We start from the raw sequence: 24,201 nt of genomic DNA on the forward strand, positions 1-24,201 counted from the left end.
GGTGGTGGAATTTATGTTACCCCTGCCACCAAGGTATGGTGGTAACCTACAAGAGTAACATAATGCATACATTTTGTAAAGCCCAAATTCAAGGTATTGTTACCTTCCCCAACTTTGCATAGCTCCCTAGTACCTGGAGAAGAGGATCTCAAAATACCAGAAGCAAGGGTGACTTGGAGAATAATACCAAGGAAGTAAAGCGGAGAGAGGTAATCTGGTCCTATTTATTTATTTATTTATTTGTACCAGGGATTGAACTCAGGGGGCACTTGGGCACTGAGCTACATCCCCAGCCCTATTTTGTGTTTTATTTAGACACAGGGTCTCACGGACTTGCTTAGTGCCTCGCCATTGCTGAGGCTGGCTTTGAACTCACAATCCTCCTGTCTCAGCCTCCTGAGCCACTGGGATTACAGGCCTGAGCCACCATGCCTGGCTGGCCCTGTTGGCCCTGTTTGATTTCTCTCTTGTTCTCTCCCTCTTTTTTTTTTTTTTTTTTTTTTTTTTTTTTTTGGTAAAGTGCTGTTCTCTGCTAAAAAGGATTAAAGAACAAAAGCCCTAATCCTGTGCTGTCCAACCCATAGACTTTTGTGGACTCTGAGCCTCTGAAATGGGGTTATCCAAATTGGAAGTGCTAGTATGGTACAAGATTTTTGAACTCAGTAAAAGAATAGATACTTTATAAAGTATCTCATTAATAATGATTTTATACTGAATATATGCTGGAATTTTGTTCTATTTTGTTTCTTAGCCACGGTCTTGCTATGTTGCCCAGCCAGCCTAGAACTGGGTTCAAATGATCCTCCTGCCTTAGCCTCCAGAGTAGCTGGACTACAAGCAAGCACCAATATGCCCAACTGTGAGAAATTCTGAATGTAGTGTTAAATAAAACATATTTAAACTATTTTCACCTGCTTTCTTTTACTTTTTATAATTCATTGCAGTACTGTCTCTAATATTCAAGGGCACTAGCTTTACATTGACTAATGTGATCAAACATTGGAAGATTTAGCTCCCAAGGATACTGTCTAGAATTTTTTTTTTTTTTTTTACTGGGGATTAAACACAGAATTCAAGCATTCTAGGGAAGGGCTCTACAACTGAGCTATAGCCTCAGTCCCCTGCTTTTTTTTACTTGAAAAAAAAAATATATTTCTATATAGATATAGGTATCTATATAGATGTAGATATAGATATATGCTTATCAAAAAATTTCTTCCTCTTGTATGGTGCTGTCCTAATCAAAAATACTGGCTACTAAATACTGATGGCTTCCACATGCCAGGCCCTTTGAGTATGTTATTTCATGTAATGCCTCATGCAACGCAAGAAGCAGATAGTATTTGCATGTCCATTTTACAGATGAGGAATTGAGGCTTGGAGAGCTTAAGAGAAGGCCTAAAGGTCATCCAACTAGCGAGTTGCCTAGCTGAAACTGGAGCTCTGGCAGCCCTACCCCGCTGCAGATTCCCGCTTAACCACTCCCTACAAAGCAAAACATGCTTTAGTACACCCTTTCCAAGTTAAGTCCAGCCCTCCCTTCAGCAATTCTAACCCTATTCCCTGTGCCTGGCGGAGACATTCTCTTCCTCGCACGGGAAGGCCTTCCAGATTCCTAGAACCGCCCCCCCCCCGCCCCCAACCTCCTTTCTAAAACCTTACAACAGAGGGAGGTTAAAATCGAGACCTACTTCCTTCACCAAGGCTGCCCTGAACCAGGGAAGGGCCCTTCCTCTCAGTGGTGGCTTGGCTCATCAGCTCCCCTCCCCCATCGGGTCCCCTATTCGCTGGGACCAGGGGGTTCCTCGTGGCCTGCCTCGCCTCGCCACCCCCGACATGCCAGGAGGGACTCCAAATCTCAACTCGGAACCCCGGGGCTGTTGCTATTTTTGCGTGAGGGAATTGAGCCCGTCCAAATTAGAAGGTGATATTTCATCTCTAATTGGCAAGTTCAAAAGGCCCCTATCGCACTCGGCGGCCTGGGGACTATGTAATTAAACAAGGTGTTTTCTGAGTCACTCCGGGCCGGCCCGGCTCTCCGCAAGCGACCGGTTGCCGCCCGGCCCGCGGGCCCATGTGGCTGTCCCCTGGCCCGCGGTCCCATTCGCCCACGGCGAGGCCGGTCCGGTTCCCGCGCCGCCGCCGCCCCCGCCCCTCCCAGTCCCCAGGTGTTCTTGGGAGCGGACGCCGAGCCTCGGCGCCAGCGATAAGATCCGGGCTGCGAACGCCGCCCTCGGCCGGGAGGAGGCTCCGCGGGGAGCTACGGCGGGGACTCGGCCGCGCGCTGCGGGCCGCGCGGGCACACACTCCCGGCTTCGCCTTGGGCCGCCTGCCAGCCGCCCCCGGAACGCTCTCGGCGGCCGGCCTCCCCAGGAGAGGGAGGTGGGAGAAAGCCGTCTTCTCCCCTCCAGGCAGGAATGAGTTAACGTCTGCACCGCCTAGAAACGGCGCGGAGGCCCGCGGCTCCGGCACGTCTAGCCTGCCTGGGCCCCAGCCCGGGAGGGCGCTGCAAAGGGACGCGGGGCGGACCCGCCAGTGCTCGCTCCCGGAGCCCGGCCGCCCCCTGGTGGGACTGCGGGGTACAGCCAGCGGCCGGGACTGGGGAGCTACAGCGCGGGGCCGCCCCGGAAGGTGCCAGAAGAGCCTGCCCAGGGCCCCACGGAAATGCACTCCTTGCACCAGCACAGGGCCTCACCTCCACCCTCCGATTCCCATCCAAACTGCTTTCCAAGTTCCCTCCATGGTTCCCAACCTGCTGAGGGTCAGCCACTTCTGCCCACTCCGAGATTTTTCTCCCTTTCAGCCCAGTCTAAAATGTCCCTTCATCCAGTGATGTTTTAACTTAGGTGTTTTCTGTCCCTCTGTCAGGTACCGTGCGAGGGGCGGCATTTCATTCCTAAAACACGAGGTGTACTAGTGTCACTACCAATAATCAAATGAAAAAGTTTAGGCCTGAGAGAGGAGGTAGTTTGCTCGCAGTAGGAAAACCGATAGAGATGTCTACCAGAGTAGGATGCTAAAGCGCATCCACGCCCATACCCAACACTGCTGTCTGAGGAAGCTCTGTTTTAACTGAGAGCTGAGCCTGCCATCTCTGCCCCACGCACCAAATTCAAGCTATTCCAAGCAAGACCTTGCTTACCTCCCAGCCTTACCTCCTTTATGCTCCAGTCTCAGAGAAAAATTCACTGGGATGGGGTCTCTTGTGCCTTACTGGGATGTACTTCTGAGTCTAGACTGTGGGTACTCTTCTTTACCCTATGGCTGCTTTGTCAATTCACTCTGTCAATTCACACTCTTTTATGACACACAGAAAACGTTCTCTGTCTTCCTTCCCTCTGCTTCAGAATGACCTATTCTCATTCTTTCCAAAACAAGTCCTTAAGTTCTTCCCTTCATCAGTTTGCCATGTGCAAAAATGGTGTGTGTGTGTCAGGTAGCGGAGATCCACCCACATTAAGGGGGAAGCTGCTCATGTGTTGGGGCAGGTGGTAATGTGGGAAATCTCAGTACCTTCAATTTTTCAATAAACTTAAAACTAAGAAAAAGTCTATCAAAAAATCATACATGTATAATTTTGAGGAGAGAGAAATGTTTGCATTGTTTTTTTTCTTTTTTTTCAAGTTTCAAGTTCCTTCTTTTTTTGCATTGTTATTGTAAATGCAAAATCATTACTGCTTTTCATAAATTCAAGATGAGTATAAAGATAAATGTTGAAAACATACTGTTTTAAGAGGACAGTGTGTGCTCACCTAAAATTCTGTCTCACCCATCTGTAGAATGGGCACCAAGGGATCACTCTGGGAACACCTGGGACCCTTGCACTGTGTACACAGCTGCTGAAGTACAGAATACAAGCTCACAACCTCTTTGCTGTCCACTGCTTGTGTCTTCCTTTCCAGTGTACGTGAATTTATTTGTTCCTTCATTTTCTATGCCATTACTGAGCATCTCCACTGTGCCCTGCCTAACTCAGGGGCATGTAAGGGAGAAAAATCCCTCTTCCCTGCCCTCCTGGCGTTCAGAGTCTGAATCCAACAGGAAGGAGGGGATGGTGACTAAACTCAGAGCCTGGATGCTGGCAGCACATCCTATACACCAGGGAACAAGGGACATCCCTTCGCCCTGAGAAGAGACCTTAGGTCCTTTGAGCAAGGGTTGGTCTTTGCACTTCTGATTCCTTGAGTCCTTGTCCAAGCTGGACAACCTCCCCTCCCACTCTGCCTCTCACCTGGTTGGTAGACAGAAGGCCGGATGCTGGCAGTGGTGACAACTCGGGGCTTGGGTGCAGGGGCAGCTGGACCCTCACTGTAGCTCGTATGGGCAGTTGGTGCTGGAGAGGTAGCTGCTGCAGGGCTGCAGGTAGAGGCCTGGGGTCTGGAACCAAGAGGGGAAGTGTTATAGCAAGAAGGACAGTCCTATCTGGGTCCTGGAGCCTGGGGCCTGCAGCCATAGCAGGTTGGTTCCTTGATCTTTAGGATCCTCTATGAGGAGGAAAACCGATAGAGATGTCTACCAGAGGCTGTGAAAGAAAAGCCAGGGGAATCTTAAAGGGGAGAAAACTGCTCCCTGTAGCTAGTGCTACTGTCTTTGGAGAGAGGGAGAAAGCCATCAACTAGACCAGAGGACACTTGGAAAACCTTCACCTCCCTGGGGCCTCTGACCACCTGGCCTCCTCTTTTACTCTTTTCCGTTTTTGCTGCAGGGAGCAATAGTCTCAGGTTTTTAAACAATAATGCTCCAGCAAGTGCTCTAAGAGGCCCCCAGCAACTCCCCCCAGCAAACATTCCATTTCCATACAGAATTCCTGTTGTCTCCTCCCACTGGGTTAGCTAGCTGTCAGTAGGCCTAGAGCAGCCTCTTCCCACATGCAGCCCAGGAGCTGTGGAACCAAAAAAAGTGTCCTAGTTCACTGCTATCAGAAACAGATGTTCTTGTCCTCTCCTCTTGGAGAGTTGAAGGCTTTGAGAACTGCCAGAGTTTAGTGCTTGTTGAACTTTGATCCAATGGTTCCCAGCTTCATTTGTTTGTTAAGAACTTTTTCTTCATTTAAAATTAATGAACATCTTGCTCTCTGCATGTGTCTTACAGATCCTAAAGGGGACAGGTGAACACACCCATTGCCAATGGGTCTTTGGTGAGGGTACTGGAGAAGAGAGACCCTGGAAGTATATCCCCCACCCCAGCTTATAGCTTCCTGCATTTCTTCCATCTGTTCCCCTTGGGCCCAGGGCCTACCCATTTTTGCTTGGCAGAATTGTAAGATGAGGGAGTGCCCTAGGATAAGAACCTTCTACCAAGCTCCTTAGTAGATCCAGGAGAACCTGTGGGGCTGCCCCCAGATAAGGCAAATGTAAAAGGATGTTCAGAGAGCCAGCATCCCAGACTTGGGGGCTATTCACACTTTCCCTGTCACCATGCCAAGTTTCTGATAGATTGAGGCCATTGTCTCCTTTCCCTGGCCTGCCTACCCTTCTGTGAACAGATCTCTGTGCCAAGACCAGCAAAGTAGGGGCCTCATCTGCAAGAGGAAGAGATGGTTTTAAAGGAGTTCTCAGCTTCCACTGTGGTTGGACAAGGCCACAGGTCAGTGGTTATGAACCAGACTCTCCCACAGTGGTAGACACTTTGCCAGCATCCCAGGAGCTACAGGTTCTATGTCAGGGACTGGGGTGGATAGAGGAAACAGAAGCTGAGAACTCCAAAGCCAGGCTCTGATGAAAGGGCTCCTTCTAGTTCTAGCTTCTTCTAGTCCATGTGCAAGGAGGGAAGTTAACTGGGCTCAGAATATAACATCATGACCTCTCTGCTCTAAGTTCTACCCAGGTCCTAGCTCTCCTGGCAAGACAAAAGGAAGGAAGGATTCACCCTGCTGCGGGTGTCCCAAGGGTTTCAGGTGCTCTGTGGTGGGCGAGTCGGGGACACAGAGGCCTGGAACCTGGTGCTGGAGCTTGCCCTTTGGCAGGGGCAGGATATAAAACTGGATTGCCCCTGGGCTCCAGCATCTAGTACTCCTCCATCCAAATTGGGTGGCTTCTTCCCACTCAACAACAGGGATATTTCTTACTTCAAAATTTCTTTGTGTAGGTAGCAAGGCCTTTATGCAAAGAAATTCTGGCTTGGAGAGGGGAAGTGGGTTGCTAACCGTTCCCCAGGAAACTGGGATAAAACCACCCCAGAAGCCCTGGCCCAGGCTCACTCCTAAGGCTTGAGACAGGCTGGGAAAAAGCTGGGCTTGGTATTGTGAAGCCTGGGGTAGGGACAGCAGACAGGCCTGTGGGTCACTTCACATCCTAAGGCTGCACCATGGACTTTTACACTCTGACCCAGGGAGGCATGTACTCCTCAACAAAACCCCGGGGCAGGGGCCCATGGAAAACTAGGAGAGCTGGGGTCTTAACTCCAAACACCAACTGCACAGCTCCAGGAACTCCCAAAAGAGAGCTGGGCTAACCCCTGCTGTTGCACTCACTGTTGGCTCCAGAGTAACTTGTCCATCCCACCTCTTCTGCCTCCCTGAAACCCCCTGCTTTGGTTTCTGCTTGCTGGGTATCCAGGAGGGCAGGTTGGGGTGGAGGAACTTGAAGTACTTGTATCCTTTTTATGTGCTAGGTGTTTCATATACACTTTTTCCATCACGACCCCATAAATACATGTGTTGTTTTGAACTGTTTTTTTTTTTTTTTTTTTGTACTAGGGAATGAACCTGGTGTGTGTGTGTGTGTGTGTGTGTGTGTGTGTGTGTGTATGGGGGATGTTTAACTGAGCCACATTCCAGCCCTTTTCTTCTAATGTTTTTGAGACAAGTTCTTGCTAAGTTGCTGAGGGTCTCACTAAAATGATTGTAATCAAACTTATGATCCTCCTGCCTCATCCTCCCCAGTCACTGGGATTACAGGTGTGCACCACTATGTTTGGCTTATTTTAAACATCTTTACAGATAAGGATAATGAAGTTCAGAAAAGTTCAGTCACTTTCTCAAGGTTACAGAAAGAAGGTAGTGGAGCAGAAATGTAAGTCCTACTACATACAACAGGTGTCTCTGAAGTTAACATGCTTCTCTATCAAGAGAAGAGAGGGGAGGGGATGTGGGCAAATAGCAGCTTACATATTTGGTCAAATCTGACTTGCTTTCTGTATCCAGCTCAATGTTCCCTCCTCCAGGGAGCCTCCCTTAATCTCCCCAGCCCTTTGGAACAACTTTCATTCTTCATTAGCTGAGTTCCAGGAACAAGGACTTTTTTTTTTTGTACTGGGGATTGAACCCAGAGGTGCTTTACCACTGAGCCACATCCCCAGCACTTTGTTTTTTATTTTGAGACAGGGTCTGACTAAGTTGCTTAGGGCCTCACTAAGTCACTGAGATTGGCCTTAAATTTGTGATTCTTCTACCCCAGCCTCCTGAGTCACTGGGATTACAGGCATGTGCCACTACCCAGCAACAAGGACCATTTATACAGTTCACTTCGTCATCTCTGTGTGTGCACACTTTTGTTGGTGCGTGAGACTTTTTACCTTTGTGACTAGAGATGAATTCCGGGATGGCAGGGCAATGTTCCTGACTCTCTTCTTAGCCACAGGTGGAACAGACCCCTGAAAAGCACCCCAGCTTCCCCCTTCATATTCTGTACCATACAGTGTTGGCTTTCTTGGGAGACCCCAGGGCCCTAAACACCATGGATCCCAATGCCCACAGATGTATCCAGGGTGGGGCCTTTCCTCCTGCCCTTTCTCTTCGTCAGGGCAACACCTGTGGGCTGGTTACCTTGGACTGTCCGCAGGGATCGAGGTAGGGGCTGCAGCAGAGGCGGTGGCAGCATGGGCAGTAGCTGTGGCCAGGGGTGGCGAGGCTGCCCTAGGAGAGGCGGCAGCAGGCGGCTGGGCAGAAGCGGGCAGCAGCGGGGTGGAGGCCTGGCTGGTGCACACTGGAGCATGCTCAATAGGGGTGCTGATGAGGCGGGACCAAAAAAGATAACAAGTCAAGGGGGCCCCAGACCCTGGGGGGCGGGCTCTGCATGGGGACAGGTGGGTACAGCTGCAACAGGTGGATAGAAAGCGACATCAGTACTGCAAATAGAGCAGGATCCTCCAGGGGGTGCATCTTCCAGGTGTAGGGAAAGAACTCCTCTGGGATCCTGGGAGGAGAGGCTCAGACCATGGTAGGGCCTGGTAACATCAAAAACATTCTCAATCCTGGAGGAAAAAACTCCCCCCAAGTTTTTGTGCTTCCTAACTTTCTTTCTCAGCAAAACACAATGTAGTGGAAAAATAGATTTGATTATCAACAAGTTTCTTCTCCCTTATTGTTTTCCTTTCCCTTTAGTTCATCATTTAGTCAGGGGCATGCATTACCTTCAGAGAGGGATGATACATACACACACACACACACACAAAAAAAAAAAGCAGAAGTAAGATATGTGGGTGTCAAGGCCTTAAGCTCTAGAGTTGTGAGAAGCTGTTCTTCAGGCTCTGAAAGATTCAGGGCACTGACAATACATTTGCAAAATGGATAAAAGGTATCATGCTGGGCAGATCAAGGTTATCTGGACCAGAAGTGGGATAACGTGGATTCAAAGATGGAGGTAACTGTGCCCTTTTAGGAGTGGCAGAACTTCTGGTAAGGGGACAGGTAGACACCAGAAAGCTCAAAGATCTTCATGCCACTGTGTAATCTAGATACTTAAGTAGATTTCCCACACACCTAAGAAAGACATGGGCCTAGGCCTGAGCACCTGAGTTATAAAGTAGATCTGAAAGGCCTTATAATTTGGAACAAGAGAGGTGACCACTCTGCCAGTGTGGACCAGTGTGGCCACATAGGATGGGAATATTCTTCAGTCAGTACAGATAGACCAGATGCCCAGATGTCTCAACTCTGAATGCCTGGGCATCATGTAAATAACTCTTTTCCAGAACCACTCCAGGAAGAAGAGAACAGTCTGAGCCTGGATTTATGGCATTAGATTTCTGCTACCTGTGAAATGAGGTGAAGAATAAAATTAAATTACAGGAAAGAAAAGAAAAAAAAAATTTTTTTGAGACAGGGTCTCAGTGTGTTGCCCAGACCTGTCTAGGATGGTTGGGCTCAAATGATTCTCCTGCCTCAGCCTCACAGATAGCAGGAACTACAGGTGTGTGCAAATACACCCAGCTCATTCTTTGTTCTTTGATTGGCATTTGTATTTTTAACAACAGTGATTAAAAAAAAATGCAAATCTTATAAGTAGGAATAACTCCACCCCCCATGTTACTTGTTGATTGACCTACTATGTGTCAAGCATTATGTCTTTAATTCCTCATAACACCCATCTGATCAACTCTATTTAGTAGATGAGGAAATGAAAACAGAGTATTTAATTGCTCAGGGCTCTGAAGCTTACCCTTAGGGACAAAACGATTGAGGGTCATTTTGATTTGAAAACTTAAGCAGAACCTCATGGAGGAAGAAAAGAAAACTCTTCTTGTAATCAGCCGAGTGGAATCTCTCTACAATAAAAGACACTATTATTGTTGGTAATAATTGGAATGAAAGTACTACGCTCTACTGAGTTCTTCCCATAGCATAAGCTTTATCCCATTATTTGTTTTATCCTTTCAATCATCATCATGTATGATGGGTTTGGTGAGTGTCAATTTACAGATGAGGAGTCTGAAATCTGGAGAGATTGTATCTCTGGTAAAACATCACACAGTTGTCAAGTGGCAGAGAAGGGCTTGAGCCCTAATCACTATATTTCTCACACTTTAAATGCACATGAATCACCTGGGGGATTTTTGTTAAAATGCAGCTTCTGGTTGAGCGGGTCTAGAATGGGGCTGAGTTTACATTTCTAACAAGCTCCCCAGGGATGCTGATGTTACTGGCCCATGGACCACACTTGGAGTAGCAAAGTGCTAGAGAAGTTTGCCCTAGCTAAGAATGCAAGAAGGCCCGATGCTCTTTACCAAAGCATCACCCAATTGCTCTACTTCATCTGGTGAGGTATATGAAAGAAAAGAGTATGAAACAGAGTGAAAAGACCAGGGAGGCACAGAAATGGAGAAGCAGCAAAGTTGTGGGTTGACTGCCCCATGAGAAGGAGCCATTTTTCTCAAAAGCTTCATGGAAGGTATCTGGGATGGGCAAGGGCATTGGCCATAGTCTGCCTGGGGCCTTCCCCAGGCAGACCTATAGCAGTGCCTGCCCCTGGCCCTGCAATGAGGCCACTTGCCCAATCTCTGTGAAAAAATCTTGCTTCTGGAAGCATGCATGTTATGTGACTGCCTCAGAGAAGAAGCTGCAGGCTTTGAAGTCACATAGCTGAGCTGGTTGCTCAGTCTGACCTTACAGGATGAACAGGTTGGGAAGGTCAGAGCTGACATAGGACCTGAGACTCCTTGATTTGCCCCACCCCACACTTCCAATGAACTTCTGGGAATTGAGGACACTATATAGGAAAAGAACAAGGAAAATGTCCAGCATGGGCAAATAGAAAGCTGGATTTGCCTATCCCCTTTGTTCCAATTTGCTGTTAGACCACTTTACCTGCAGCTCTCCCCAACCATAGCTCCAAATGAACCCTGTGTTGTAGGGGATAAAGTTGGAACTGAATGTGGACCTTATGAAAACTCATCATTGATCAGCTGATGGGGCACCATGTACATAGATCATAGTGTCAAACTTGACCCTAGCCATGCTGCAAAGCAACAGGGTCAGGACTCCCCAGAGTGGTAGTCACAAGGCTATAAAGATGAAATGCAGATTAGCTGGGTGACAGTGTGAACAATTTCACAACCAGCAACCTGATTGATATTATGTCATCATCCAATCAACAGAGATTTTCATACACCACTATCTTAGTTAACATGAGTAGCATCAATATCCCAATAATGGGGGTCACCTCCTTTTGTACCACCAAAAACAACCACAACCCCCTCCCCCCATTACCAACAGATCCAAACTGAGTCCAGTGACCATGAACCTCAAGACCCAGCACCACCACTAATACCATCTCATTTCTGCTGAGGAAAGGACCAAGGTCACTACCAGGGATATGGGGCCATGAGCATGAGCCTGCTGCTTGGAGGTTCTTCCTGAGTTGCATCCTATCTAGGACCATTGTTTGCAGACACCAAGCAGCCAGGCCCTAGGAAAGGGAGAGGAGGCAACAAAGAGCATTTTAAAGGATCTTGGGTTCTTGTTCCTGCTCAGTTCCTGAATGGAGTTCTGAAATCCCAAAAGGAAGGTATCAGAGAGCAAGCACTGCAGAGAACTTACATGCTTTAGTCCTAAAAACTGCCTGTGAGACCACCTCAAGCTGGTCTAGGATTTTACAGCTGCCTCCTACCTTGGTCATAATTCACTTTATTTATTTATTTTTTTAGTTTTTGGCATTGGAGATTGAACCCTGAACCTCATGCATTGCTAAGCACATGCTCTACCCAAAAGCTATACCTCCAGCCCCAAGGAGGTAGAGCCTACTCTAAATATCTAAGCAAAAATCAAACTAAACTAACCTAGACTCAAATGTTCACAACTGCATGGGACTATATCTCTTTACATAGCTTGACTCTTGCTTCTACCTGGGCACCATTGAAGAGGAGTGTGACCACCCTTTGTCCTTGCCCTGTTTTGGTGGCCCTTGGTGGGGTCCAGTTTATGTTGTTGTTATTGATGATGGACCTACTACATCTGAAAAGGATGTTATTAGTGGTGGTACTGAGTCTTTAGATTCATGGTCACTGGGCTCAATTTGGATCTGCTGGTGATGGTGTGGATACTGTGATTGGTGTTGGGGGAGTGAAAGGGGGTGATTGCCATTATTAGAATATTGATGATACTTGTGTGAACTGAGATAGTGGTGTATGAAAATCTGTTGATTGGATGATGACAGAATATCAATCAGGTGACTGGTTGTGAAATTTAACCCAGCTGATCTGCATTCCATCTTTATAGCCTGGTGAATACTGCTCAGGGGAATCCTAGCCCGATTGCTTTGCTTTTTTGACTTGTGGTCTGTGTGACTTGCACCCCATCAGCTGGAGTGGGAGTGGTGTCCTGAAACCTTTGCTCACTCCACCTTGGCCTCAGAATACATTAAAAAAAATTCATATCCTGAGATCGTAGAGCTGGACCTACTGAACATGACCTCCTCTGCATTCCCTCCATTTTAGCCCAAATGATTAACTCCCTCTTGTCAGCAACTCTGCTTCCTCTGCTCAGACTGCCTGTGCAGCCTTTCCTATTTGCACACACCCGAATCCTAACCATTCCTGAAGACCACACATGCTGACTCTTCTTTCAGGAAGCCTTCTCTGATCCTCCAGTAGGAGGGACATCTGTCTGTCACCCCACACAATCAATCTTAGGTTGTAGTCACAGACACCATTGTCCCTTTCTAATTCCTTTAGCACCCACTGCAGCTAAACATCTTGACAGACACCCTCAGATATGGACACTGAATAAGAATATCACTATTGCTTATATCAAATGGCTTCATAAGGACCCCTGGCCTGGGGTTACATGAGACACTGCATATAGGGGCCTGGGGCAGCTGAGAAGTCACAGGCAGGCAAGAAAGCAAATAAGAACCTTCCAAGTCTTCAACTAAGTGGCTCCAACAAGTTGGAGGCCCGGGACAGGGGTCCTAGAGCCTGCCAACTCTGAATGATTGGCTCAGGTCCTCTGGCAGCCTCAGGATACCCACTGTCTGGGACCTCTTTCTGTTTGGCAGCTCCCTGCTCCATAAGCTATCCTTGGGCCTTGCAAGTCTTCAGTAAAATGTCAGTCAAATATAGTTGTTTTCCAGGAAGAAAGGGGAAAGGAATCCCCCTTTCCTCCCCAAGATGGATTCCTCAGCCAGAGTGATGTTTACCTGGTCTTTCCCTGGTTTTGGTGTCAGACTGCTGGAGGCAAGAAGAGATAGGAGGCCAAGGAGGAACAGGCTGTCAGGGAGCTTTGGGGAGCATCTCAGGGGAGGTTGGCAGGAGAGAGCAGCATCCCTGGCCAGCCCTTCCATGTGAGATTGCTAAGGTCTCCGGAGGCAGAAAGAAAAGGTATGTCCAGATGGTAGGAGTGGGAAAAAGACTCAGGGCATCCAGCCTGAGAGGAGGCAGGGAGCCCTGAAGGTAGGGCCTTGGCATCTGCCTTATTTGTCAGGGGAAGTTGTCCTCATGTTCTCAGCCCAGGCAGTCAGGGACCAGGCTGATGAGTAGACAGGTGGGTGGGATGGGACGGTGTGAGGCTGCCAGCTCAGCTGGAACCTTTCAGCTACTGCTACTCTGGCTAGCCCTTGCTAAATGCTCTGGAATAGTATTGGCTGCTGGTGGGGCCTGGGAGCAAGATCCAGCTGCTTGCCTTCCCTGTTCTCCCATCACCCATACTCTTCTAGGTCTTCCTTCCATCTCCTCTCCCTTGAGCCCCTTTCCCAGCCTTTCAAGTTTCTCCATGAACTACCCCTTAGTCCCAGAGCCCTTCTCTTGCCCCTTTGGCCAGGGCCTGAGAATGCCTGCTTGTGAGAGGGGCTTGCAGCATGCTCTCTGATGGGAAGGGATGGTGGCTCTGCCTTCTGGTTGTAGCTGGGTGTAGGAGGAGAGGCAGGGGGCACATGTATCCCCCCATTCACACTGCCCCATGGGAGGCTGAGGCTGCCCATGGGGCCACAGCCTGGATTCCTAGGCTGTCTTCCTCCCAGGGTTCCTTAGCCTGGGTGTGGGGTCCATGAGTTAGGAAAGCAGATCTGTTCTGGGTCCCACCTGGAAGGCACTGCCCCTGCCCATCTGCTCACAGTACCTGTCCTTTCTCTGCCCCAGACACCGCCCTCATAGCCCCTCTCAGGGGGACGCACACAGGTACAGCATGACTGGGGCTTGGTTTGGTTAATTTCAAATCCTCTTTATTTCAGAACAAGCATGCTTATATATACAGGAGAAAAAACTATGGAGCCAGCACACACGGTACAGGAAGAGAGTGCCTGCCCCGATCTCACCACAGCCAGGAGGGTCTCTGTCTCATCTATTCTGACTTCTACTTCCTCTGTCAAGAGCCCTGGTCCAGGTTGCCCTGACCTCCAGGGGGCAGCAGAGCAGTCAGCAGGGCCAGGAAGCTGGCCTCCTCTCAGGACCTTGATCTATGGTCAGTTTGTTTCAAGATAGCACGAGGCCAGGAACTGAGAGTTTGGGAAAATGAGGAGTGGCACATTCATTTTCCTTGTTCTGGGGTGTCATGCCAACAAACCCCATCATGTCCTCTCTGATCTATAACTAAGGGCCTGTGCAGGGGAGCAGAGCTCTGGCTATGTGGGGGTGTGAGGGTTGCCCTGGGTATGGAGGGTGGGTGCAGAACTGAGTGGGACTGGGCCCCAGTCAGCAACTCTGGGGTGGGTAAAGAGCAGAAGTGCTGCAGTTGGCTACCAGAGGTGCCCCCAGCACAGTTGCACATCGTCAAGCATCACCGTGGGGCTCACATGCCAGATCTGTGCAGGGGGAGGTGGGAGAGGGTCCAGCCTGTCAGGGGTCAGGACATTCCAGGCAGCCTTTTAGCTTTTAACGTTAAGGATTTGGGCCGAGAGGCCATGGTGCCAGTTGCGCAACTTGGCAAAACGTGGGCTGTTACGTTCCGTTTCAAACCTTTCCCTGTGGCACAGAGAGAGAGAGAGAGAGAGAGAGACAGAGATACAGAGACAGGGAGAAAGACAGGAAAAGAGAGAGAAAAGAGGAAGAAAGAGAGGGGTTAGGGGACGTGTCCACCATTCCCCTGTCTGAAGCTGGGGCAGAGGGATGGGATGAAGGAAGTTGGCCTAGAGAAGCTTTGCCATCCATGGGGTATTCTCTAGGTGGTTAGGCCTGGGTCGAATGGGGAAACACCAGAGTCCTGGGAACAGGATGGAGGGACAAAAGTCCCTCCTTTGAGTGAGTGGGGGCCCATTTAGAAGGGGCCTGACCAGAGGGCAAAGTTGGGGAGGGTGTCTCCCTGGCCCATGTGGTTAGGGCTGGGCAGGACTGCTTTGGCCACAGGCTCTTGGGACTGAACCAAACAAGCAGGTGGGCCTAGGTCTCTCTCCCCTAGCTGGGCACAGAAAGGGGGGCATCTATCCTTTGTGCTGAGGTCTGGTGGGCAGATTTGTCACCTTCCTATGCTGCCCAGGCCTTACCTCACCTTCAGAATCCCTAGAGAGCAGCTGTCACACATCAACTAGTGTCCCTGTCCGCCCAGGCCTAAGTGCAACCCAGGCACACGAGTGCACACAAACACACACATACTCACAAGGCTACTGTCACAGATATAGAGGATCAGACTTCCTGCCACTTCCTACCAGTGGAATCTCTGGGGCTCAACCCACAGTCTGCTCAACTGAGGGTGCAGTACAGAGCAGGTAAGCAGCAGTCAGAAATGTAGAAGTATAGGACAGAGTAATCCAGCATGATAGATGCCAGAATCCTAGACCCTCCTGGCTGGAGAGACCTCCAACATCCTCCAGACCAGAGGTGCAAACTGGTGGCCACGGGGCCACTTCTAGTCATAAACACAGATTGTTTAACCTGTACAGAAATTCAACTAAAATAAAAATAAATAAATAAAACTATGACTGGGGTGTAATTCAGTGGTACCATCAGCTTAGCATGTGCATGGTCCTGGGTTCCATCCCCAGCACTGCAAAAAGTACATCAATAAATAAAATTAAAATAAAAAATTAATTGCTATCCATGCCATGGGATGCTACTCAGCAATAAAAAAGAACAAATGAACTACAGGTTGAGTAGCCCTTATCTGAAAGGCTTTGGATCAGAATTGTTTCAGATTTCAGATTTTTTTTTTTATTTTGGAATATTTGCATATACATGAGATATCTTAGGGACCCAAGTCTGAACTAAGAGGAAACTAAGGCCCAGAGATGTCGACGTGAATGGTCTAAAGCTATATAAAATCCATCTGTTTCATATATACCTTATAACATGGTCTGAAGGTTGAATGTTGGATGAGTGCTCTACCACTGAGCTCCACCCCCAGCCCTTTTCAAAATTTTATTTTGAGACAGAGTCTCACTAAGTTGCCAACACAGGCCTCCAACTTGCCTCACTCTCCCCAGTAGTGTATCTGTATTCTGATTGCAACCTATGACCTGAGGTCAGGTTTGACATTTTCTACTTGCAGCATCATGTTGGTGCTCAAAAATTTTAGATTTTGGAGCATTTCAGATTTTGGATTTTTGAATTAGGGATGCTCAACCAGTAATAGTACACTCAACAATTTGGATAAATTCCCAGAATTATGCTGTTTGGAAAAGAATCCTAAAATGATCACATACTCTATGATTTCATTTATATAACATTCTTGACAAGGATGAAGTGATAGAATGGAGAACAGGTAACAGATTAGTGGTTGCTAGGGGTTAAGAGGAGGTGGGCACAGGTGGGCATGGCTCTGCAAAGGCAACAAGGAGTGGTCTTATGGTGACATAATGTTTTGTGTCCTTGGGGCTGGGGATGTGGCTCAAGCGGTAGCGCGCTTGCCTGGCGTGCGTGCGGCCCGGGTTCGATCCTCAGCACCACATACAAAGAAAGATGTTGTGTCCGCCGAAAACTAAAAAATAAATATTAAAATTCTCTAAAAAAAAAAAAAAAAAAAAATGTTTTGTGTCCTGACTGCAGCAATGTCACTGATATCATTGATATTTTGGTAAAGTTTTCAAGATGCTATCACTGGGGGAAATAAGGTAAAAGGTACATGGGAGCTCTGTATTACTTGTTAAAATTACATGTGAATCAGAAGCTTAATTTAAAAAAATGAATTTCTATCACATAAAGAATCAGGAATGTCAACTTTAGGCACTTAAAGATCAGAAGATATAGCAGTGTTGGTCTTACATTTCTGCAGAGCAACAGTCATCAGTTACTGGTTCCCATGTCCCTGCATCCCCATTTTTATAGAAGTGCATTTTTCCATGTCTGCTTCATGTGGCAAATTCTTGCTGTGCCCCTTCAGCCCTGTATATTGGGTCTTTGTGTAAAAACTTGACAAAAGGGAATCACAGCTAACAGAGTTGAAAACCACTGGTCTAGTCCAACCTTTCCTTAAATTAAGAGGAAACTAAGGCCTAGAGATGTCCATGTGAATGGTCTAAAGCCATATAGAAAATCAGAAACAAAACCATGAAATGCTGGGTGTCTTCTTCCCTTGCCTCATACTTGCTTCTCTGAGATCAGGGTGAAGTGGCAAAGATATTATGAACAAAAGCCCTCCCTCCGGCAAGGCTCATATAGCTCATATAGCTATGAATAATCATGACCATGCTATCAAAACTACCCAGGACATAAAGGTGCAAAATCAGATGCAGCCAGTAGCCTGTAAACTGTCATTTCTAGCCAAGTCTGCTGAGGTTGAGTGACAGTTTGCCATCAGTGAAGGTTCAGTGACAGGGTGAGGGATAGTCCTGGAGCCTCTGTGAGTCTAGTAAGCCTGCCTTGCTTGGTGCTGTGTAGCAATTCTTATCTAGCTGAAGAAAGGAGCAACAAGACAAATACACATGGGAAAGGGAAAAAGAGAGAACAAGAGAAAGAAAGAGAGAGCCCACCAAGGCTGCTCAGACTATAACACTTGGGGGTGTCCTAATCTCTCCAGTTATGACTTTTAAACTTGCGGGTGGCACAGTATTAGAAGCTAAAAATGTACAAAATGCAGGTTGCAGGTAACTTTTTTTTTTTAACTGTTTGCTTAAGAGGGTCCCTTTGGAGGGAGGGCCCCATGCAGTGCTAGCATTATGAGAGCCTGCCACGGAAGCTTGGTGGCTGGAGCTGGGACAGAGATGATAACTGACTGCACAGGGGAACAGAGAGGACATTGAAGTGCCCAAGGGGGTACAGAAAGGAGGGGGAAGAGCCAGAGTGCTGACATTCTGCATGAAGCAGGTGAGTGGCATGGGGGGAACCCCACTGACTACGGGGTAAAGAAGAGGCTTGAAGGGATTTTTGTTGTTTTAGGAGGAACATGTGATGTGACCCTCACCTTCAACTTCTCTAGGAACTTGTCACTAAACTAAGTGTTGCTCCTTATTGCCTGGGAGATTGGAGAGCTGTTGAGTTCTGCACCTGAAGAGCATCAGCCAGGACAGAGACTGCACTTGTAGGCAATTAAACCACAAGACTCCGGCAAGGATGTCTGGGTCACACACAGGGCCTCCAGGATGGTTACAACCATGCAGCAGAATCCAGATGCCTCACAGATCCACGCTTTGTCTAAGACGGAGCCAGGCTTGCTACCACCCCAACCCGATCACAACTACCCACCATCATGGACTCAACCTTCTGAGCAACAGGGTCCCAGGATGCCTTCCTGAAGTCATAAGAAAGTTGCAGTGGTCTCTGAGATTAGGGACTCCACTTTGGAGATGAAAGTACTATTTGTGCTCGGCTGCTTCAGATGGAAGCTGTGAAACTGTGTCACCTACACCTACTAGAGTAGCTTCTATGGGGAAGTATGCAGAAAGCTGATTCAAGCCAGCCTGGATGTTTTCTGAAGGTATAGGCTCTTTGTTGCCTGGGTTGTTCATTGCCCTTCCTCCCCTTACCTGTAAAGAGATAGTCTTTGGAGAGAGTCTTTGGAGATCAGACTCAAACTTGGGCTGGCCAGCAGGTGGACACTGGAGCCTCAAAGGAAAACTATGTTCTACCAGACACCAGAGATACCACTGGAAGCCAGGACCCAAGTGGAGAGGAGGGGGTGGGGGTGGGGCAGAACTGTGGTCTGCTCCAGGACTTTGAGGGTGGGCAGGCTTGGAGGTGGAGCAGAAGCAGAGATCGCAAGGTTTGCCTGCCATGCAATTTGACACCAGTATCCCTGCCAGGTACAGAATGCCTTACACTACTCACTCAATGTTCCCACCAACTTTTGCACCACACGAGACAGCACAGAGTGTCACCATGCACAGGCTTAGCAAACTCAGGTCCTTCTGGAATAAAATACTTGGCAGCAGTTTGCAGCAAAGCCTCCCTGGGGAAACTCAGCCTTCAGGAGAGACCCTTAGCATCTGCTCTGGGAGCGGTGCTAATTTGGCAAGAGAAGGAGTGATGGTTGCTCTTGGCCAACAGGACGGGTCAGCAGGGTCTAGGGATGCAACTTTGGACTTGGGAATAGAAATGGTTAGAAGCATGACTAGCCCCATGAGAAGCAAAGTCCCTGACCAACCTGTACTCAGGAAAGGAACAAGCGCTCCCTTCTGCTCAGATGATCACTTGGGTCACAAACTATTTACATGGCTTAGGGTTTTAATTAGAAACAGAATGGAGTTCCTGTGTTCACTGCACCCCCCACCAGCCTGGGTCCATGGGCTGCTTGTGATTCAGCAACTTGGGAGGCTTTGCCCATGACAACCCTCCAGAAGTTAGTCAGGAAAAGGGAGAATAGTGGGAGGTTTGTGTCCCTCGGACATGGGCAGAAGACTTGCTGGTGCCCTAGAGTCTCCACTGCAGGGCTGAGATCCCAGGGGAGGAGCTGGCTCACAGAAGCTGCCTGGGGCTGAGGGAGGAATTGGGTTGGAGCCTCTTCTTGGTCCCTCATTCCATATTTGCCTCTGATGAAACCCTAAGGTTGGGGGAGATTGCTGGGGGAGTGGTGTATCCCCGAAAGCTGCAGCAGAGTTCTAAGACCTGCAGCCTTCTGCTCGGGGCCAGGTCCCTGGAGGAAGGACTAGACATGGCAGAATAAGATACTTCTGAAAGGAGGGGAGGGGAGACCCAAGGACTGGGCCTGTGATCCACCCTTGATACTGCCTCGATAACTTTCTGTAGAGACTGCAAATATTCCAGGGGAAAATTGAAAAGACAAAAGTTTGCTGAAATCACTTGTCACCAGTATCCTTCCCCTTATTAAGATGATAGGTGAATGAGGCACAAGCTTAGCATGATCCACCATGCATGAAGAGGAACATAAAGTGACCAGAACGAGGTGGCAGGGGCCAGGAAGGCAGGCCTCTGTATGTTGTGGAAGGGAGAAAAAAGGCCACCTGCTGACTTCCTGATGGTAAGAACCTGGGGATACTGAAGTTGTTTGCTGCATGATGTGTGATGTAAGGACCCCTCCATCAAATCTCTGGGAAAGTCTGCATTGCTCCCCAAAGCATTTATGTGGGTGACTTCAAGGAAGAGGGTAGGACAAACACAGGAATAGGGAAATAGCCTATAGGGACAGCAGAACAAAGGAGAAGGGGGAGAGCTAGAAGCTCAGCCATACTTAGAGTAACTAGCTTTTAATTTTTGAGCTAAATCAAATATCATCTCACTTCACATTGTTTAGACACATTGCAGGCACTAAAGGGTTAACAACAGTTTCTGGTACTGCATTGCCATCCTTAGCATATCTGGCCCAGCCAAAAGGGAGGGAGCCACTGCAGTTGGCAAAAACACAGGCTGAACAATAACATCCATATCAACTCTGAATTGGTCCCAGAGTCCTACTCCCTGCAAGTCCTGTGGTCACTGAGAGCTGGTTAGCAAGTACAGAAAGTTTGGCTTATGGTGGGAGCATGCCTCTGAGCCCCAACCCCTCACATAGAGACGGCACAGGATGTGCTAGCCCAAGGCAGACTGTCTCAGGAAGAGCATGCAGATCACATATTTGCTACTGGAAGTGACACATAATCATATAATCACACTGGGCCCCATGCTTCACCATGGAAATCCATGGGTTCCAGAGTGTTCCAGGGCAGCATGCCCCCCTCATGCTCAGGGGTATAGCACCTGACAAGCTGCAGACAGTAGGTGAGTGGCTGTGGCCTCAGACCTGCCACTGATGAGGAGACCATGCCCTGAGACCTTGAGCCCTGCACAAACCCCTCCTCATGCTGGGGGCTTGTCCTTCTTTGTGCAGCTGCCGTGCTCCGAGAAATTTACAGATCTGATGCCTCAATGTAGGTATGGACAAGGGAGTCCAAGGATCAGGTGTTCTTGCCCAGCATGGCCCTCTTTGTGCCTGCTCCCAGTGCCCAGCCTTCAGACTCAGGGGACAGACAAGGCATTGGCCCACTGCCCTCATAGGGAGAGATGCCCTCATTCTCAACAGCCCAGAGAAGGCCAAAGCAGCCCTGCCCCTGCCCATGGATAGAGCCAGGTGAGCCTAGGGTCCTCACTCCTGCAGCCTGGGCCTGGGGGTATAGAGACTCAGCTCCAGGCACTCACCTCACTAACCTGGGATGGCTGCCCAAGCAGCCCTTTGCAGACTGGGCTTTCCAAATACATGAACTTGAGAGGTTCCTTCCATGAGTCATGTGACCTGGGGGCTGCTTGGGGAGGGATGGGGTTAGAGGACAAGGCCACAGAGCCTGAGTCCAGGCACCTACCTTGATCTTCGCAGAGCTTCTTCATCAGGGTCTTGCACTGTGGATAGAAAGGAGCTGGTCAGGGGACTCATAGGGAACAAGGAAGATAAGCCAATGGAATTCTGGGTACCCAAGATTCAGCCAGACCCTGAACACTTCCTGCCTCTAGACTGTCAGCAGTGGAAAGCAGAGTCTGTGATGCAGGCAGAGGGCCAGGGACAGCTGAGAGGGCATGATGCAGTGGGAAGGGAGCAGTCAGAGCCTGGACTCCAGGGTTCTCTTATCCCAGCCCTGGACAATCAGGTCACCTGAAAGCTGTATGACAAGTTTGTTGCCCATGACTGGAGTTAGGGATTGGAACAGAAAGCAGCCATTGGACAGCCCACCAGAGAGGCTCAGAAGGAGCTCCACCAGCTGCTAATGATCTATCAATGTCAGCTCATCTTAGGGGGCAGGTGGCTTGACTCCTTGGCTTCTGTGGACCTTGAGATTGTGGAGCAGGACCCAGCACCCTTGGGGGCCCTCGGCATTGCTCTTCTTCACCCACCCTTGTCATCCTTCACTCACTGTATTCCGTCCCTGTCATCTGGGCCAGGATGCGGAAGGAGCGAGACTGCAGGTTGGAGGAACGGCGGGCCCACTCATCAGCCTCGTCTTCTGGCTTGTTCTGGTTCTTAATCACAGCCTGGTATACTGGAGAGGCGCTGTCCACAGCAAGGTCTTTCACAGGAAGGCTCCTGCAGTGCAGAAAGAAGTGTGGGTGGAGGCTGGGCAAGAACTGGGGCTCCCTGGAGTCCTCCCTCCCATATCCTCTCCCTCCCTTCCTGGTACCCCTTGGTGCACCCACCACACCTTCACCCACTGCTATCTGAGAACCTGAGATGTGGATATGGCCTGGGTCCTCGGTGCTCGGGGTGGTCCCCGTGAGGCAGGGACTTCTCTTGCCCATGGAGGGGATGTCAGAAGGCTCATACCCCACCTGTCTGCTCCTCCCCAGGGGCAGAAGATGTCCCACCCCACCCCAATGACTGGATGCTTTTTGAGGAAGGAAAAAGCAGAAAAGATTTTCTTAAAGTGATTTTGACCTCCCTGAGCAGGCCCAGGGAGGGATAGGGTGAGGATAGGCTTTTGGGGGGACCTAGAGGTCTCCTCAGGGACCATCCTCTGCACTTCTCACACCTTTAGATACGATGGGGATCTGCTGGTGCTGTGCTACACTGGAAGAGGACAAGGAGGCCTACTTTGAAGGAGGAGTGAAAAACCAAGCAGCATGACCTGACCTGCAGGGCGTATGACTGGGGCCCCAGGGAGATTGGGAGTAGAGCTGCAAGGAAGACCGTGCGCCCTCTGCCCCAGGGCAGCACAGCCTTTCCAGGGGGACCTGATGACCTTCCCTTAGACTCCCAAGATCTTGCCTACAGTAGGTGCTCAAACTCTTTAGTGAATGAACACATCCTAGATCCAACTCAGAAAGGACCCCAGAGCCCCTCAGGTCCAGAACCTCCCAGTCTGTATTCCACCATAGGGTAAGTGATGATGCAATGCTTTGTAGTGCCCAATGACCCCGGCCAGTGGCCCAAAGGATTCTTGCTGCCCAGCCCATCTTCTCAGAGATCAGGGTAGCCCCAAATGAAGTCAACAGTAACAACATTCTGCTAGCCCAGCACCCTCTTCTTACAGATTCTGAAACTGAAATCCAGAGAGGTCAGATTACTAGCTCCAGATTGTAGTAGATAGGGGTCCCACTGAGCTAGAATTTAAGCCTCGTGGCTCCCGGCCCAGTGTTCTCTCTATCAGGCCCTCCATAGTCACAGAAGCTCAGGAAGGCCACGTCTGCTCAGCAGGCCTGCACAGAACAATGTTTTTACCAAATGGAGACACAGTCCAGCCCAGACATGCCCTGTCCAGCACCCTCCTTTGTCTCCACCTGCCCCTGGGAGAGGATCTCCTTAGTGCTTATGTCTTCTCCCCTCCGTGCAAGGAGCTAGATGGAGAATTGGCCTAGTCTCTCAGGATTAATCTCCTGAGTCTTGGTCAGGGTGGGTTAGCAGAGATGAAAAATGGTGGTCAAGAGTAGGTAGAGCTGCCCCTCATTTCCTGAAGGCTCTTCCCTAGTCTGAGGAACGAGGAGTACTATCATCCTGAGGTTGAGATTGGATGGGGAGGACCAGCAAATTTCTCAGAGGTCCAGCCAGGGAGGAGCTGTGGCTACCTAAGAAGAAGAGAGTGCAGGATCTCATTCATGCTGGGGGAAGTCATTTCCACCCAGCATAGGAAGGATCCCAAGTGAGTCAGATGAGTAATAGGAAAGAACAGCCAGGTCCCTTGGTTCTGGCTCCTGGTTGACTAGGAGGAGACAGAAGGGAGGGTATAGATTATCACAATTTATGGAGGGAGGGTGTGGGATCAAACCCTGGGCCCTACCCTTGAGCCTGTCTCAATGGGGCTCTGCAATCCAGAAAGCAGATAAAAGGTGTTTGCTGCTGTGTCCCTGCAATGTGTCCATGAGGAGCTTTCCTGTGCCTTCCCTGGCTCCAGGGGCTTAAGAATGCTACCAGAAATGAGTTGTTCAGATTTCTACCTTGCTGGCTTCCTTTCCCACCAAACTGTGCAAAGACCCAGGATTCTTCTTGTCACTGCTGTAACAGAGATTGGGAGTCTGATGAGGGAATCCCTGTGTCTGTCAGGACAATGAAGCTCAGAAAAAAAAAAGCAGAGGGAGGATGGAACAAGGCCCTGCAGTCCAGACACTCTGGGCCACTCCCTGCTTGTGCTTCTTGTTTTTTTTTTTTTTTTTAATATTTATTTATTTTATTTTTAGTTCTCGGCGGACACAACATCTTTGTTGGTATGTGGTGCTGAGTATCGAACCCGGGCCGCACGCATGCCAGGCGAGCGCGCTACCGCTTGA

At 49.2% G+C, this 24,201-nt stretch overlaps 1 protein-coding gene across 5 annotated transcripts in view; it reads right to left on the reverse strand.

Annotated features, from left to right (window-relative positions):
* Window positions 1-24,201, reverse strand: part of Ldb3 (LIM domain binding 3) — a 63,623-nt gene that overhangs the window by 20,634 nt on the left and 18,788 nt on the right. For 2 of the 5 annotated variants that reach the window (XM_027939893.2, XM_027939892.2), the window contains 4 exons: window positions 21,858-22,027; window positions 21,312-21,348; window positions 7,766-7,948; window positions 4,232-4,377 (listed from right to left, as the gene is read on the reverse strand). In XM_027939893.2, the coding sequence (XP_027795694.2) occupies window positions 4,232-4,377; window positions 7,766-7,948; window positions 21,312-21,348; window positions 21,858-22,027 (536 nt within the window). Of the gene's footprint in view, window positions 1-4,231; window positions 4,378-7,765; window positions 7,949-14,259; window positions 14,614-21,311; window positions 21,349-21,857; window positions 22,028-24,201 lie in introns of those variants that run through there. The other 3 variants (XM_027939895.2, XM_027939891.2, XM_027939898.2) reach the window with 2 other exon arrangements.

This window comes from Marmota flaviventris, chromosome 4 (genome assembly GCF_047511675.1).
Source record: "Marmota flaviventris isolate mMarFla1 chromosome 4, mMarFla1.hap1, whole genome shotgun sequence".
NCBI classification, from domain to species: Eukaryota; Metazoa; Chordata; class Mammalia; order Rodentia; family Sciuridae; genus Marmota; species Marmota flaviventris.